Below are 18,387 nucleotides of genomic sequence, written 5' to 3'. Positions count from 1 at the left end.
TGGCAGTATGTACCTCACAGGTACCTACTGGGAGTCTGGTAGAAATTGATTGAAGATCAGGGATCCCTAAAGATCTGGCGCCAGTATGTCCCATCATACTGGATTCTTCAGGGAGACCCCACATAAAGGCCAAAATCAAAAATCAGGACGCCGAAATCATGCTTGACACTGGTGCGGAAATTTCCATTACCAATGTCAAACATGATTTACATCCCAACAGCCCTCAGTGTGTGGTGATCGGATTTGATCACCAACAAGGGGGGGTGAGGGCCCACAGAATAGAAGAAGTAATTGTCCAGATTACCAGTCACACGACCCTTAGGATCCCCATGTGGTATTACCCCGGTTCTGACAACATTATTGGAACCGACGTAATGACACAAAATGGGTGGATCTTAGATCTGGCAAATAGTATTGTATGGAGGGGTCCCAGACAATCCAAGGTGTTTGTCATCCAACGCCAGTTTCTGGGACCACCATTGCCAACAATAGATGACTCTACTGAAGTACTTGAACACAAATGGCCTGAGATCTCGCATAATCCAGACCTGGAGCCTATTGTGTATGAGTACCCCGATCTGTGGGCCCAGGGAAAAAATGATTGTGGCAGACTGATTGGTGTTCAGGTGGACATACAGGGTCCCGACCCTCCACCTCAACGCCAATACCGCTTTCCGCCAGAAGCCACCCATTCAATTTTGGACACCGTCCAAGAATTAAAAACTAGGGGGGTGGTCATAGAGGGCAATTCTAAATGCAACAATGCCCTCTGGCCAGTAAAGAAAAAGGACACCAATGCATGGAGGCTCACCATAGACCTCCGGGTCCTCAACAAATACACCCCAATGTCCGCTCCAGTGGTGGCACAGACTCCTGACATCATGGCCAGAATAAGCGGCAAAAGTTGCATATTCTCAACCATAGATGTTGCCAATGGGTTCTTCTCAATTGAACTCACTGAAAACTGTAGGTACAAATTTGCCTTTACAGTAGGGGACAAACAGTACATGTTCGGTGTACTCCCCCAGGGGTTCCACAGTAGTCCCACGTATTTTCACCAGGCATTGGCGGCCGTTCTGAGTGTATTCTCACGGCCGGAATGCCTTCTGCAATACGTGGATGACCTGCTCTTACACACAGAAACCATAGAAGAACACTTGGTTCTGTTAAAAGAGCTATTGGGACTCCTGGCCAAGTCAGGACTCAAGCTGAGTCCCCACAAGGCAAATTTGGCCAGAACAGAGGTAACTTTCCTTGGAGTCCAAATTTCTTTTGGAGCCAAAGGAATCGTGGCAGCCAGAGTGGAAGCCATGGTAAAGTTACCTAGACCGGGCACTCTACAAGATTTGAGAAAATTCCTGGGAGTTGCTAATTTTATGAGGGAGTTCATAGAGGATTTTGCTGCCAAAGCAAAACCCCTCTATGAACTCCTCAGAGGAGAAGACCCCTCAATCAAAGGTTGGTCTGATGCACAGGAAGGGGCCTTTTCTACTTTGAAAAGGGACCTCTCCTCTGCCCCTGTATTGGCCACTCCCCATCCTGAAGGGGAAATAGCCATACAGGCGCATGCAGGGACGGAGTCTATCTCAGCGGTCCTCCTACAGCAGATAGGATATGACACTAGACCGCTGGGATACTTCTCCAGGTTACTTTCGCCTGTTGAACGAGGGTTCGATGAGTGTGCCAAACAACTGGCAGCCATACACTATGCCGTCAAAACCACTGAGCATATTGTAGGCTTCAGGCCCCTCACTTTACAGACTCCACACTCTCCATTGGCCCTCTTGCTCCGTGATACACTCCCTGGAGTCTCCCAACAGAGATTCGGGAGGTGGATTATGGATCTCAGCGGCCGGAGTCTGCAGGTGAACCACAAAGCCAAGTATGTTCTGTCCCAGTTATTGAACCTAACTGGCACCGAACATGACTGTGGCCAACCAGCGCATATCAACGCGCCACAAATTTTCAGGACCGATAAACATCCAGAAGACAGAGTCATCTTTGTGGATGGCTCTCGATTTTTCATGGATGGGACCTATGTCACAGGTTTTGCTGTGCTGGATGAGACCACAGGTACCCAGAATCTTGTCAAGTTACCAGGTCACATGTCGGCACAGCGGGCGGAACTGGAGGCGGTCAAGGAAGCCTTGCTTCTTCAACCCCCAGGGAAACGAACTATATATAGCGACAGTTCATATGTAGTTCGTTCTCTCTCCCTGCACTTGGACACATGGAAAAGACGAGGATTTGTGGATAGCCAAAACAAACCTCTGGCTCATTTGTCGGTCCTGAAAGAACTTTGGGAATGGGGCATGGCACACACGGCGGAAGCAGCCATCATAAAAATCCCTGCGCATCAGAAAGGGGATGAGCCTTTGACGTTAGGTAACAACAAGGCGGATGAATTGGCCAAACTAGCGGCAGTGTCTGGGATCCTTCAGGAAACAGACACTGAGCCGTTACCGGCCTACCAGATTGCAGTTCGTACCAACCTGAGTAAAGGCCCGGTGTCATTTGAGGAGGAACAAGCAAAAGATCCTCTTCTAATGACACACCTCACATCTCCACAGCATCCCTGGTCAATACAGCAGGGGATCCTGTGTTACGATACCGGTACACAGCAACTTCCTCTTCCCGTGGTTCCACAACATCTGCAAGCAGAGCTAACCAGATTGAACCACCAACTGTTTGGACACCTGGGCCGGGATAAACTCTTGTCTCTCCTGAGAGACAAATTATACTGGCAGGGAATGTCCAACACAGTAGAGGAAGTAACACAACAGTGCCTGGTTTGTGCTCAGGTTAACCCAAGGGCGTCGGCCCTGAAGCCGGTGTTGCAGCGAGTTCCTCCTGCAGATGGTCCATGGTCCGCACTACAAATAGATTTTATAGGACCTTTACCAACAGGAAGTCGTAACTATCGTTACGCACTGGTGGTAGTAGATGTCTTCTCTAAGTGGGTAGAAGCCATCCCCACGGTTAATGATTCGGCTACAACCACTGCCCGTGTTCTCTGGGAACAGGTTCTGTCACGATGGGGTATCCCCAGATTGATAGAGTCGGACAGAGGGACTCATTTCACGGGTAAGGTAATGAAAGCACCTTGTGGGCTTTTAGATATAAAGCAAAGGTTTCATGTGCCTTACCACCCTCAGTCTGCGGGCATCGTGGAGCGGATGAACCGGACCATAAAAACACGACTTTCTAAAGCACTACTGGAGAAAGGTTCCTCATGGGTAACCTCTCTGCCAGCCGTGCTAATGGGAATCCGAGCTACCGAGGCTACTAGTACCGGTATCACCCCATTTGAACTAATGACCGGACGCAAAATGCCCCTATGCCTACCCAATGAACCCCTAGTGTCAGGACCAGTGAAGAACGCCATCGCCAGAGACCTGTTTCTCCAACAGGTACAACTAAACCTGAAGGAGTTACTGCCTCATGCAGCGATACGGCTACACAGACCGTATCTACAGGGGGAAACGCCAATGCCCTCTGTAGGAGAGCTAGTGATGGTGAAAATCTTTCGTCGGGCCGGCCCCTGGGATGCAAACTGGGAAGGACCCTATCAGGTCCTTGAAGTAATGGGTGACACCATGCTAAAGGTGCAAAGGCCGATGACGACCAAGAAAAAGTCACGTAGGCGACAGGGAGTTTTATGGATCCATATCGACCAGGCCAAAGCCACCCGGGCCTCCCCAACTCAATAACATGAACCCTCACAAGAGTTGGGTGACCGGGGGGGGGGGGGGTGTTTTGGTGGGGTCGAGGGTGGATCCATGAAGCTAATTACATTCACATTGAATTAACAGATCACGGGAGGGAGACTCACCAAGGTTACGACTAGCCTGAAAAGATATAGAAATCCTCTGAACATGGCATATCCCGAACTTGTGGGACTGGTGGTAAGCATGATGATGGCAGGCTCAACCTCTTCGGGGGAGGGCCTGGGAGTTAATAATGATATGACTGACATATCTATGAATAAACCCGGCCTTTTAATGGTGGAATGTTTGGAGGGCAAAATCCTGAAACCATACGAGAACTTTTCCTTCACACCAGGACAGTGGTATCTGTATGGTTTCCAGAGGGAGAGTTTTGCCCAAGGTGTAATTCAACATTATACCCCTGTGGAGAATGTGTCTGCCATACAACATGATTTACATGCACTCTGCCTCAAAGAATTCAGACATTTTCGGGACTCTGACCCTACTCCTATGAGATCCTTAAGATGGGTGTCTAAGGACCCTCACTTACATCCTTACAAACAAGTGGAAGCCAACACTACCACAGTGTTGTGTACCAAGGAGGGGGTTCTGAGTCCCGAGGATGTCACGGGTGCAGAGTATAGTGGCTGGTATATCCTTAAAGCTACCTTCATAAGGAGGGATAGCCAAGATGGGCTGAGGGTAAGGACATATTTTGACAGACCCATTCCGGTAAAGGGCACCCTAAAAGCTTATTGTATGTTAAGAGATTCCCAGATGATTATCACTAGGGAATCCAGTTATGATCAGGGACATGTGTCCACAGATTACATACGAACCAGTATAGTGATGCTAAAGTTAAATTGCAGTAACTCTGGCCAGGCCCTATGGAATGACCAGAGTGGTCCGGTAAAACTGGAAGGCTTTTACCGAGCCACCGTTTTAAAAGTACGGACAGATGCCAAGGATCCCAGGTATGCTCAGTTAAAGGGATCTCCATCCATACGGTCCTTTATGATCACCATCATGAGAGACAATTGTGTTCAGGAGGTGACTGGATATTATTTCGTCACCTATGCCCACTGGGAACAAGATACCCAGATGGTAACCTTGGACACTAATCCCTGGAGTTGGGATTTAGTGTGCAATGGGGTGGATACCCCTACAGTGGATGTATGGATGGACGGTACCCCTATGAATGAGGAATACCGGGGTAGGTATGTGTCTTCCGATTGGAAAGACCCCAGTGGCAGGGATATTAACTTTGACATCAATATAGATGGTTCGTTTAGATGGCCTTTTTGCGAGGCAGTAGATGAAGGGTGCTGGACATTTACACAATGGGCCTATCTGTCTAAATCCAAACCCGTAGGAAAACTAGTGCTACAGGTTGGAGAAAGTGACCAATGGTATCCGTTCAGAGGTAGAGGGCAAGTTTGTGTGACGGTGGTGAGGATCCCCTATGAAGCGACAGGTCTCCAACCTGTAAAAATGCATTTAGACTCTTGCAACGCCCCTATCCATCAATTGGCAGATCCTATAGCTCCTCAACTGTCATCCCCATGGAAGATCATCACGGGGACAAAATTCGTCCTATTTACTTGGAGAATTTCCGTAGATGACTTCCGAGTCGACCAGTGGGATCACAGATGTGGGGAGTTTGTGAGGAACCAAATTGACATGATAAGAGGTTGGATAGAGGCAGGGCAAGAGGTAAGAAAAGACGATCTCATACATAGAAATCACCGGGGAAGAAGAGATCTGATAGCCATGGGACTAGGCGGAGGTGCATTGGGAGTGGGCGCCCTGAACACTATGGATATGGAAGTCCTGAGAGGTAAACTTGGGGATGTTGCGCGACACGCCGGAGAAGGATTCGAGACCCAGCTTGATGTAAACCACGTCTTAGAGGGTTTGCAGCATTCGCACATAGATGCCACTACCTCTCTATCGTCTGCTTTACGAGAGAAGTTTAGAAGGTTAGTTGTGGGTCTCTTGGAAGAACAGGATAGAGCTCAGCTCGCTCTGGCGTGTACGCAAGTCCAGAGTGAACTCTCAGGCAACCTTAAACATATTGTATCATCATTGTACGGCGGCCACTTCCCATTTAACCTCCGCCAACGGGTAAGTCCTCTTATATCTCCTTTTGCAGCCAATCACACCAACTGGTGGGTAGTCCAGTGGCACGGCTGTAGGAATCTCACTTGCACTGCTTCGTCATTGGCCCCTGTATCTGGCCATCTTAGACAGGGTTACAGTGCAATTAACTTAGGGATTGTCATAAATAACCAGACGGTGCTTCATCCACAGCTCCCCCCGGGCGTTCTAACCTATGAGAGAGGCCATCCTTATCTGTTAGACACAGAGGGATGTTGGAAGAAAGAGGATGCTATCCTCTGTCAAGGTAGTCAGGATCGGGTGTTAAGACACCAATGTTGGAGCACCGAAGGGTCCTGTGAGATGAAGGCCAGCCCAATACCCTCCTCCCTTAAATACTTGGGACAGGGGTATTGGTGCTGGTACCAAAGGCAAAACATGTCTTATACAATCTATGGAACTAACTGCACTGAGAGGGGAGAACTCCTCCCTGGAGCGTATTGCACCCTTAGTCCCGTCCTAGGTTTAGATGTCGCAGAGTTACAAGGAAGGACACCAATCGCCCCGGAGAAGAGACTCGACATCCGCCCTGACGTACCCGTGAGACTCCAGAAGATCCCTCTTGGCTTTGGGATAGAACTCAAACATCTCCTGCTAGACTTCAGCCAAGAAGACGAAATAATTAAGAATCTTCGAGAAACAGAGAAACAGGCCACCATCCAACTGATGCACGACAAGAATAAAATAACGGCAATCACAACTGCGTTGGACAAAGACTCCAAGATCTCCTGGTGGGAAAGTCTGTTCGGCTACAGTCCAAAGGCAACATCCTTCTTCAACCTATTGATTCATCCGGTGATAGTTCTTCTGGTTCTGGTAATCGTCATGTACACGGGACTGTGTCTAATCTACAGGAGGGTCAAGAGACTTGCGGACCAGCTAAACCAGAACCAGACAGAACTTCACGAAGTTAATCGTAGGAGGCTCAGGACTTAGCTCCAACAAAGTCCTGAAACCAGAGATCGCATGGACATACGGTTTCCTATGAAGGTCGGGATGAAAATCCAAAAGCCATCCTGTGACCTCATAGTATTGTGTGTGTGTATATAAATATTGTGTGGTAGTAGCTTTTCCTATGAGGGTTCAGGATGTACCTCCAAAGCCATCCTGTGACCTCATAGCATTGTGTGTATGTATACACGTATTGTAGTAGATTTTCGTAGGAGGGTTCGGGGTGTAATCATAGGCCACCCTGGGACCTCATCATATCGTGTATAGATTTATATTGATTATTTGCATGTGAGTTCCTCATGTACCCATGGACACTCTAGGTGCAAGTGTGCGACAGCCATACTACAATATGGCTGGACGCCCACTTGCATCCTATAGTCATTTCCCCAATGACACCAGGGTAACCACCAGTGTCCTGGGAGGAATAGAGAGTAAGGCCAGGTGGTATGAGTCTCTATGGGTACCCACTTAATTGAATTGGACTGTATTGGGAGGGATGTGACATGTTTGTGTGAGTGGGGTAGAGTAGATTCCCTAGGGTCAGGCCCCTCATCTACTAAGTATTTGCCGCTTCAATATCGACAATGGTGACCTTTTGTAAGGGTTGGATTGAATGATGGTAGTGCGGGGTTCTTTCCCGCAGGTAGAATTTAGGTACTATGACATCACCTCCCCCCCCTTCAGAAAATCTGACCTGCCTTGTAAAAACCTATGTATCTGTCCACGGGAGAACCTCTCCAACAACTGAGTCTTCAATTAAGATGAAAATCATACTGGTGTTAAAAGGTACGGCCGTCCGTACCCCATAAGGAGGTGCTACATGAATTACCGGCACTAACATTGGGGGTAACGGACGCCAGAAGAACAACACTGGCAAAGAGAGAGAACACGATCACCGAGTGTAGTGACCTAAATACGGTAAGGGTGAAGCCATTCCGGAGTCAGAAATAGACTACATAGGGAGTGGCTGACACCTGAGGAACATACCAAAGAGAAGACGGTGTATTCGGTGGACGGAGGCGTTGGTGACGGGCAGGTCGGAGATGTTAGTCATGATAGGTGATGTCTAGGTACCTAAGGGTCATACTACTTCAGTCCTTCCTGAATTGTCACCTAGAGTGCGATCGAGAGGGGGTAAATACCTCCCAACCCTTCCCCCAACATGTTTATTGTCGTATTCCCGACAACAGGGGGATTGTTGAAGGAAGTGTGATATTTAAATATATATGTATATATGCCCTGACATATATACATGTATATTGGCCCTTGACTGTGGGCCCGTCCAGGTGGGACCAGGGGATATACATGAAGATGTATGTAGGCCTCCTTGACAGGCATACATCTCTATGTATATATATATATGTATGGATGGGCTTATTATCCCGTGTGTGTGTGTATGCATATTTGTGGATGTGCCCCAAACATCCATGAATATGCATATACTTATAAATATAATTGTGTATATATATATGTGTATGGATGTGCCCCAAGCATCCATACACATATAGTATAGGAACAAGACGTGCCGCCGCCCCCCCTCCTCATGCATCCCTGCAGGGGATGAGAAGATCTCCAGATGGCTGGACAATTATGTCCAGCCTCTGGTGACTTCAAAAGGCATGGGATCAATAGAGATCCGATGCCTTTTGGTATTTAACTATCCCCAACCATTGGGGATAGTTAACATAACAGAGAGAGGAACAAACGTCCCTCCCTCTGTTATCTGCACACCTCCGGCGCGATAATTATCGCGCCGCATGGTATGCAGACGTGTTACAGGCGGAGGATCAAAGGAACCCTCCGCCTGGAAGCGCGCTCCGGGATGCGCGGGCCGGCGCGGTGACGTCATATCACCGCGCCGGCCCACGTGTTCTGGCCGGCGGCGCGCACGTGCACGTCCGGACGTGCGGCCTCGGGAGCGAGCGCCGCCAAACTTAAATAGTCAGGCGGCGCTACGCTGAGGCACTTCTGTACAGAGTCCCAGCCGGAGAGGATCATCCCTGGACGAACGAGCAACCCCTGGACAACGAGCATTATACCTAAGTACCCCTCTGATACCCCCCTATTACTATATACCCCATTACTCTCACTCCCTATATACCCCACTACTCACCCTCACTGTATACCCCATTACTCTCACTCCCTATATACCCCACTATATACCCCACTACTCTCACTCCCTCTCAATATATACCCCCCTACTATATACCCCACTACTCTCACTCCCTATATACCCCACTATATACCCCCTTACTCTCACTCCCTATATACCCCACTATATACCCCACTACTCTCACTCCCTATATACCCCACTACTCTCAATATATACCCCTGGTAACCTTACCCTATATACCCCTGGTAACCCTAACCCTACCCTATATACCCCTGGTAACCCTACCCTATATACCCCTGGTACCCTACCCTATATACCCCTGGTACCCTATATACCCCTGGTAACCTTACCCTATATACCCCTGGTAACCCTAACCTATATACCCCTGGTACCCTACCCCTTATTACCCCTGATAATCCAACACCCCTAGTAATCCCTTCCCTGATTTACCCTAATCACCTCCCGCGGTATATTTATGCTTTATGGTTGGCTTACACTCTAGTAAGACCACCGTCAACCTTCGTCTACCCCATAGGGATAGTTTATAGTACTAGGTGGGTGGGCTGTTAATATTGAATGTGTGTATCGTATAGTTAGTTTGTGGGTGGAATTGGGAATGTGTAGTGTAGTTGAGTACTGTATAATTAGTGCTGTATTGTAAATGTATTGCGTAGTGTATTGTTAATAAATACTGTTATATTTGTATCCGTCGGTAACGTGTAGTTATTGGCGATAGTTAGTTAGTAAGGCGCATGCAGCTAGTGTAGCGATCAGTGTAAGGCATAGTGAAGGTATTGTTATTATTATATAAAGGTATAAATAGGCGGAGTTATCAATAGACGGCTCCTCCTATTTATGAATATTAAGTATCAATATTTGCATAAATATTGGTGACTAATATTCTCCCTTTACAGACAGAAAACCACATAGAGGGCTTGATAAATTCCCCCCGAAGTGCTTAATCTTACATGTTGCTTATACCTCTGATTACAATTTCTCTCCTCCATAAGTATTTAAACACCTAGCTGATGTCATACCTCAAGCCCAGCAATGGAGAGGTCTTGGTATTGTGTCACATACAAGATGTAGCAGGGGTAACACACAAGCTCTTAACTCAAATTTCTTAACTCATCGCGTTATCGTGAAACAAAAGCCATTGAAAAGCAATTGAAGGTGTTTGCTTAACGCATTTAGTTTACATAACGCGTCTCATAAAGCATGAGTGTTAACTCTACTACATCCGTATAGGCAATGGGACTTTGGCAAGAGTAAGGGGCATAGGTTGTGAATGTAGCTGAGCAACACACTTTACCAGTACACCTATTGTTAAATTACGTCATGTTCCATATATTATTTTCTTTTAACCCCTTCCTGCTTCAACTGTAGATGTTCCTCCTAAGAGCCAGTTGCCTTTAGCTTCAGTGCAAGATCTGATTTCACGCATTGGTTTTACGGTGACCCATTACCTGGCTCTCTCTGACTCTGGGTTCCTCAAGTAGGAGGTCGGGCTTCTGTTGATTTGGCTTTTATCGAGAATACCTCTGTTCACAAAGACGCGTCCTCTTCTCATGCCTGCATGTGCTATGTCAATGCTCTAGGTTCAAGATGACAACATACATTCAGAAGAGTTACAACCTAATGTGTGTAGTAGCTGTGGAGTGTTACTGCTTTACAGCTTTCGACAAGATCCCACCATGGTGTACCATACCTTGACAATACCATTCACTATGGCATCAGTGGACTCTCGGCTAAACCCCTGGCTTGTCAATCTAAATATTGTGTACTGAAAATATCCTGCAGGTCCTGAATGTGTGTGCGTCCCGCTGAATAGAACATTGTCTTGTCTGTAGAGGTCTCCATATTTGCTTTTTAGCTTCTTCATGGCCTGTAGGAAAAAAACAACGGGGGGGGGGGGGCATTTACTATACTACTATATTGAAATATGCCTAAATTAGCTGGCTTTCTGGCATCACGGGCAAGCACATGGCAGCACCATCTTCGTAAAAAAAAAAAAAAACGCCATGAAAAATAACTATTATTTTCTACAGCACCAGTGTTGTGTACCTATTTCCGATGCTGGAGATTATATACTTCTCACATACCTGCCTGTATACTACATGCTGTCTGCCAGGCACCTACCTGAATATTTTTGCATAGTGTTCTAACAGCAGGCACTTTTCTCCCATATGGCAGCTGTCATCAGTATGTTAAAGGTCATCTGTCAGCTGATTTGTACCTATGAAACTGGCTGACCTGTTACATGTCAACTTGGCAGCTGAAGGCATCTGTGCTGGAACAGTTTATGGCCACTGGAGCAGTTTGCCAGAGTGGTCATAAAACAGCGTCTAACAGACTTCATTGACTTATTAGGTGTCCTTTGGGATTCAGTCAATGTTTTATTAGTTTTGACAGCAAGAATATGGCTGCACTATTCTTACTACCAAAAGTGATGCAAAACCCAACAGAACCCTTGATTTGACTGCCAAACGTAGGTGTGTAGCCTTATATTTCCATTCCTTAGACTCAAGTGAGCCCATGCTAAACACTGATGGTACAGAAAATCCACCTGTTCATCAATCTACAGGGCTACAAAGTGACATCCGTTGTTGGTACCTCTGTCTTGAACTCATAGGGTCTCATAAAAAAAACGTACTATGTGCCCACCTCCACTGAGGGCAGCGACAAACAAGTTAATGTTCAATGTAATTCTTAGCTAACATTGAACTCAACGGAAGTTGCAAAGGTCTCTATGCACTGAGCTCCTCCTAGTGGAGGCTGCAGAACATACCAGGTCTCTGTGTTGGGAACAGAAGAAGGAGTTCACTGTCCTCTCCAAGGGCCTCACAGCAATGGCATGGTCTGCCTCTATGGTGAGTACGACGCTGTCATGGCTACTGTGTGACACTGTTGTAGCCTACATATAGGAATCAATTTTACAGTATTTCCATTCATTTTATGGGGGAAATCACTGTGTTCTATATTCAATATATTTTCGTGCCATATTGACCACTCTGATCAGTTGTATAATAATTACGGATTGAGCGCACTCCACATACCTCTAGTCTGACCCTTTGTGAAACCATTCCTATGTCCGAGCTCACAAACACCACCCTTTTGGAATTATCCGGATCTGCTACAATGAAGGCTCGACTGTATTGTCGCGTGTGTAGTCCTGCAGCCCGTTGGTCACCGCTAGCATAGCCCATCTAGAAGAAGACAAGCTGGACAGTCACTGCCATTGTGATTCTACATCATACATAGCATCGTTTAGTTATAATTATATATTTTAAAAAGGAACAAGGAGCCGTCATTGACGGAAGATACGTGTCACCGAGGTTCCTGGCCACCGTGAGGTAAGAACCGGATTTTTTCCTGAAGTGTCAGTTCTGTAGTGCAGTCTGACACTTCAGCTGTTAGTATGGCTGTAAAGCCGATCCGGGCCGGTTCTTACTGGGAGCAGCCAAAAAGCAGGGTGGGTGGCTGTTCCCCACGGTTCCAGGCCGGGTTTTGGGCTGGGATATTAAAACCCAGACAGCACGTTCAGCTGTGGTGGATTATCCTCGATGTCAGAGAAGCTGTGGAGTCTGTGTCTTGAGAGCTGCTGACCAGGTGAAGGTTTTTTGCACTGTGGACTTTGTGTGGTGTGAACAGGCACCAAAACTGAACATTGTTACTTTTGGCTTGTTTTTCGTTATGTGTGAATAAAACACTGAACTTTGCTTTACAACCTTGTTTTTGCCTCTGTACTGCGTCCACTTACCCTGCCTACCAGAGCAAATCCCCACAATATACAGTACAGACCAAAAGTTTGGACACACCTTCTCATTCAAAGAGTTTTCTTTATTTTCATGACTATGAAGGCATCAAAACTATGAATTAACACATGTGGAATTATATACATAACAAACAAGTGTGAAACAACTGAAAATATGTCATATTCTAGGTTCTTCAAAGTAGCCACCTTTTGCTTTGATTACTGCTTTGCACACTCTTGGCATTCTCTTGATGAGCTTCAAGAGGTAGTCCCCTGAAATGGTCTTCCAACAGTCTTGAAGGAGTTCCCAGAGATGCTTAGCACTTGTTGGCCCTTTTGCCTTCACTCTGCGGTCTAGCTCACCCCAAACCATCTCGATTGGGTTCAGGTCCGGTGACTGTGGAGGCCAGGTCATCTGGCGCAGCACCCCATCACTCTCCTTCATGGTCAAATAGCCCTTACTTTCAAAGTTTTCCCAATTTTTCGGCTGACTGACTGACCTTCATTTCTTAAAGTAATGATGGCCACTAGTTTTTCTTTACTTAGCTGCTTTTTTCTTGTCATAATACAAATTCTAACAGTCTATTCAGTAGGACTATCAGCTGTGTATCCACCTGACTTCTCCTCAACGCAACTGATGGTCCCAACCCCATTTATAAGGCAAGAAATCCCACTTACTAAACCTGACAGGGCACACCTGTGAAGTGAAAAACATTTCAGGGGACTACCTCTTGAAGCTCATCAAGAGAATGCCAAGAGTGTGCAAAGCAGTAATCAAAGCAAAAGGTGGCTACTTTGAAGAACCTAGAATATGACATATTTTCAGTTGTTTCACACTTGTTTGTTATGTATATAATTCCACATGTGTTAATTCATAGTTTTGATGCCTTCAGTGTGAATCTACAATTTTCATAGTCATGAAAATAAAGAAAACTCTTTGAATGAGAAGGTGTGTCCAAACTTTTGGTCTGTACTGTATATATATATATATATATATATATATATATATATATACACCTCGTACAAAATAGAGCAGCACTCCAAGCTCCAAGGAATAAGTGAAAAAGTGAGGTTGTTTTATTCACCCAATGGTGTAGCAACGTTTCGGCTCTATCCAAGCTCTTGGATTTAATAACTGGTTGAACCTCCTTTGGCAGCAATAACTTCAACCAAACGTTTCCTGTAGTTGCAGATCAGACGTGCACAACGATCAGGAGTAATTCTTGACCATTCCTCTTTACAGAACTGTTTCAGTTCAGCAATATTCTTGGGATGTCTGGTGTGAATCGCTTTCTTGAGGTCATGCCACAGTATCTCAATCGGGTTGAGGTCAGGACTCTGACTGGGCCACTCCAGAAGGCGTATTTTCTTCTGTTTAAGCCATTCTGTTGTTGATTTACTTCTATGCTTTGGGTCGTTGTCCTGTTGCAACACCCATCTTCTGTTGAGCTTCAGCTAGTGGACAGATGGCCTTAAGTTCTCCTGCAAAATGTCTTGATAAACTTGGGAATACATTTTTTCTTCGATGATAGCAATCCGTCCAGGTCCTGATGCAGCAAAGCAGCCCCAAACCATGATGCCCCCACTACCATACTTCACAGTTGGGATGAGGTTTTGATGTTGGTGTGCTGTGCCTCTTTCTCCACACATAGTGTTGTGTGTTTCTTCCAAACAACTCAACTTTGGTTTCATCTGTCCACAGAATATTTTGCCAGTACTGCTGTGGAACATCCAGGTGCTCTTGTGCAAACTGTAAATGTGCAGCAATGTTTTTTTTTGGACAGCAGTGGCTTCCTCTGTGGTATCCTCCCATGAAATACATTCTTGTTTAGTGTTTTACGTATCGTAGATTCGGTAACAGGGATGTTAGCATATGCCAGAGACTTTTGTAAGTTTTTAGCTGACACTCTAGGATTCTTCTTCACCTCATTGAGCAGTCTGCGCTGTGCTCTAGCAGTCATCTTTACAGGATGGCCACTCCTAGGGAGAGTAGCAGCAGTGCTGAACTTTCTCCATTTATAGACAATTTGTCTTACCGTGGACTGATAACAGCAAGGCTTTTGGAGATACTTTTATAACCCTTTCCAGCTTTATGCAAGTCAACAATTCTTAATCGTAGATCTTTTGAGAGCTCTTTTGTGCGAGGCATCATTCACATCAGGCAATGCTTCTTGTGAAAAGCAAACCCAGAACTGGTGTGTGTTTTTTATAGGGCAGGGCAGCTGTAACCAACACCTCCAATCTCATCTCATTGATTGGACTCAAGTTGGCTGACGCCTCACTCCAATTAGCTCTTGGAGATGTCATTAGTCTAGGGGTTCACATACTTTTTCCACCTGCACTGTGAATGTTTACATGGTGTGTTTAATAAAAACATGGTAACATTTAATTCTTTGTGTGTTATTAGTTTAAGCAGACTGTGATTGTCTATTGTTGTGACTTAGATGAAGATCAGATCACATTTTATGACCAATTTGTGCAGAAATCCATATCATTCCAACGGGTTCACATACTTTTTCTTGCAACTGTATATATATATATATATATATATATATATATATATATATATAAAAATGAATCCAGAAAATGGACGGCACTCCAGCAGGATAAAAGTGAAGTATTCTTTATTCAACCATACAGCACCGTATGGTTGAATAAAGAATACTTCACTTTTATCCTGCTGGAGTGCCGTCCATTTTCTGGATTCATTGATTGGGGTAAGAGGTCGATTCCCCTGGAACGTGCACCCACCTTTTCTGATTGTAGTCAGTGCCGCCATTTTTCTTCTATATATATATATATATATATATATATGAAAGAAACATTTCAAAGAAACGTCGATTAGGTTGCATTTAAACAATATCAACACTGTATCATAATACTGTGATAAACTCATCATATACCAAAGGAATATCTGCCAGCAGGCCAGTGCAGTCCGCTCTTCCTGCTCCAATGAGATAGGCATGAGGATGAGCATCAGTTGTTGTTGCAGAAGGTTTTGAAGTTGTTTGTGATGATGAGGATGATGAGGATGATGATAGTGGTGGTGGTAATGTTGTTGTGGTTGAACCTATAAAAGAACATTATTCAGAATATATTTTTAATATTTGCCGTTGATGAAATGATGGGCAAGGTACAACTAAGTCAAATGGAAGGGGAGCAGTTACATGGTAAAACTTAACTTTTAATGTATTCAATAATACTCCTGTGACCGGGAGTTAAAATACCCCTTACAAACATATATAGACAAACAGGTGCAGGACCTAAATTAGTGTGCCACCTAGAAAGCAGCGACACACCAGGCTAGGTGCATACCACCATGTACTTTTGTCATGTACTGGTGTGCTTTTACTCATGTCTCCCCTAGTATCCTAGGGTGGCAGTGTAGCAGCTTTGTGGTTCGATTATTCCTCCCAACAGCTCCACCCCCCTACCGGCATCCTTAGGACTCTGCTCACAGGTATGGGTACGTGGCTACGTCTACACGTCACTGAGGCTGCGCCTGATGTTGGCAGTCCTGGCACCGTCCGGCAGCATGCGCCTGTGCACTGGAGCTGAGCGCCATACCTCAGTTGACCAGATCATGTGACTTGGCGTGGTCACGTGGGCCAGCGTCGCTCTGTGCGCACGCACAGGGGCCGGCTCTCCTCCCCTTCCTTCAAATACAGCGTGCAATACGGCGCCTGTCAGACCTACATTTGTTAGTGGGGCACTGTGAATACCAGTGCCCATGACCCTGGACATCTGCTACATGCCTCGCCGGGAGTATTGTGAGTACCATCCCTCACTCACCATTAGTGTAGGCTGTGTGGGATCTTTTTTCTAACGGGTTGCCCGTATGTTTATATATTTCTTGCAGGTGATACTGTGGAACAACGCCATACGCCTCACTGCAGTAGTACTCTGTTTTGCTCTATTTTGTGGGGCTGTGCCATAAGCACCCCCTCCCTATTTTGGCAGATAGACAATTAGGATTTGCTTATTACTAAGCCCCGTGTCTCCTGAAGATTCATGGGGCCTTCCTAGTATATACAGCAGTCTTTTGATATGTTCTTTTGATGAAACGCGTTGGGACACGCAAACATATTGTGGCCATTTTTATTTTCATGTACCACTCCATTACCCTGATCGGGCACCCAGTTTAGACTCTGGACACTATGTGGAGGGCCTGATAGGGATCCTTGATCAGGGTGAGGTTCCGAACGGGGGCCACCCCTTCCGGACGGGGCCACATATTAGTTCACTATGGCTGAATAGGTCAAGTAGGGTGTATTAGAACAGTTTATCTCTTTTTCGAGGCCTCCCCACTTCTACGATTGACCTAAGAACCGGATGCCTGCACCACTGTCTGGACATCTGGTACCGAGAAGCCCATAGGGTGTGACTATTTTTTCTACCGACATTCCATACCTTGTGAATAGTGAGGTTCTCAACTAAACCGGTAAGACCATTCTGTGTATTTTACAGAGTTTCCCTACCGTCCCGGCATCTATTTATAGGACTTGGATTCAGGGACCTTATGCCTTGGGCTGCATGCACCTAGTTTGGTGTGTGTTCAGGCCCTGGGTGGTATGCACCTAGCCCTGGCTGCTTTCTAGGTGGCACACTAATTTAGGTCCTGCACCTGTTTGTCTATATATGTTTGTAAGGGGTATTTTAACTCCCGGTCACGGGAGTATTATTTGAATACATTAAAAGTTACGTTTCACCATGTAACTGCTCCCCTTCCATTTGACTTTGTTGACTATCCTTGAGCAGTATCCAGGAAGAAGTGTATACGCACTTACTTATCCTGGTGAGACAACTCAATTGTTTTCCCAAGGTACAAGTAAACCGTTTTAGTTTATTTTACTTGTTTCTATAGCACCAACATATTCCGTAGCACTCTTCATAGACTGCCTTTACTCACTGTCCCCATTGGGGTTCATTAGGTGGGGCACATTCTGGGCCTAATAAACAAAGGTGGTGAAGCTGGAAAACTTATTTAAGGCAAATCTCCTGCTACAGTCTTAAATCAATATAAGGCATGGTATAATCTAACTGCATGGTTTCTCTACTACTCACCAATCATAAAGATAAGTGGATGAAGAACAACAGCATTGGCCCCTAGAATCTTGTATTCCCTACAGGAACCTTACATTACAGGCACCAGGAGAAGTTACAGAAGCCTTGGAGATACAGCTTGCACTCTGCCCCTATTTCTCCCCCCTTCTGGATGGCGAGCAGCACAAACTGGGCAGTGTATGGGATAGTACAATGATTGAACTTACTATCTTCTCGGAGTGTGTTTTCCAGGATGAATAACATTGTTATAAAACCTATCGAAATACAGAAAAGTAACACTGTGAGCACAATAAGGGCCACTTCCAGATTGCTGAAAGTCTTCTGCTGTCCCATTTTCCTGGATTGTCAAGGTGCAGCCAATTCACAATCTACAACCAAAAGAGAGAGAGAGAAGTTAATATTAACACTAATGGACTTTATTAAACAAAAGACACAATTAAAAAAATAAGTGACTGGACTCTGTGTCACTGATTATATTTTCTAATGTTCAAACAAAGATTCATAATAGACAAGTAAAACCTGCATAAGCATAAAATAAAATCATTGAATAATTATTTCATTTATTGAAGAAAAAGCTTAGTTTCATATTTTTATATATGTGATATATATATATATATATATATATATATATACACACTGCT

General features: G+C 45.4%; 1 protein-coding gene across 1 annotated transcript in view; it reads right to left on the bottom strand.

The window, feature by feature from the left end:
- Positions 1-18,079, bottom strand: part of ASAH2 (N-acylsphingosine amidohydrolase 2) — an 84,430-nt gene extending 66,351 nt beyond the window's left edge. The window contains exons 1-5 of the mRNA XM_040438310.1: positions 17,953-18,079; positions 15,586-15,752; positions 11,985-12,134; positions 10,637-10,813; positions 10,395-10,522 (exon numbers count right to left, since the gene is read on the bottom strand). Coding sequence (XP_040294244.1) covers positions 10,395-10,522; positions 10,637-10,813; positions 11,985-12,134; positions 15,586-15,752; positions 17,953-18,079 — 749 coding nt within the window. The remainder of the gene's footprint in view (positions 1-10,394; positions 10,523-10,636; positions 10,814-11,984; positions 12,135-15,585; positions 15,753-17,952) is intronic.
- Positions 18,080-18,387: the final 308 nt, after the last annotated feature.

This window comes from Bufo bufo, chromosome 6 (assembly GCF_905171765.1).
Source record: "Bufo bufo chromosome 6, aBufBuf1.1, whole genome shotgun sequence".
NCBI lineage: Eukaryota > Metazoa > Chordata > Amphibia > Anura > Bufonidae > Bufo > Bufo bufo.
This window is presented reverse-complemented; position numbering and strand designations above follow the sequence as displayed.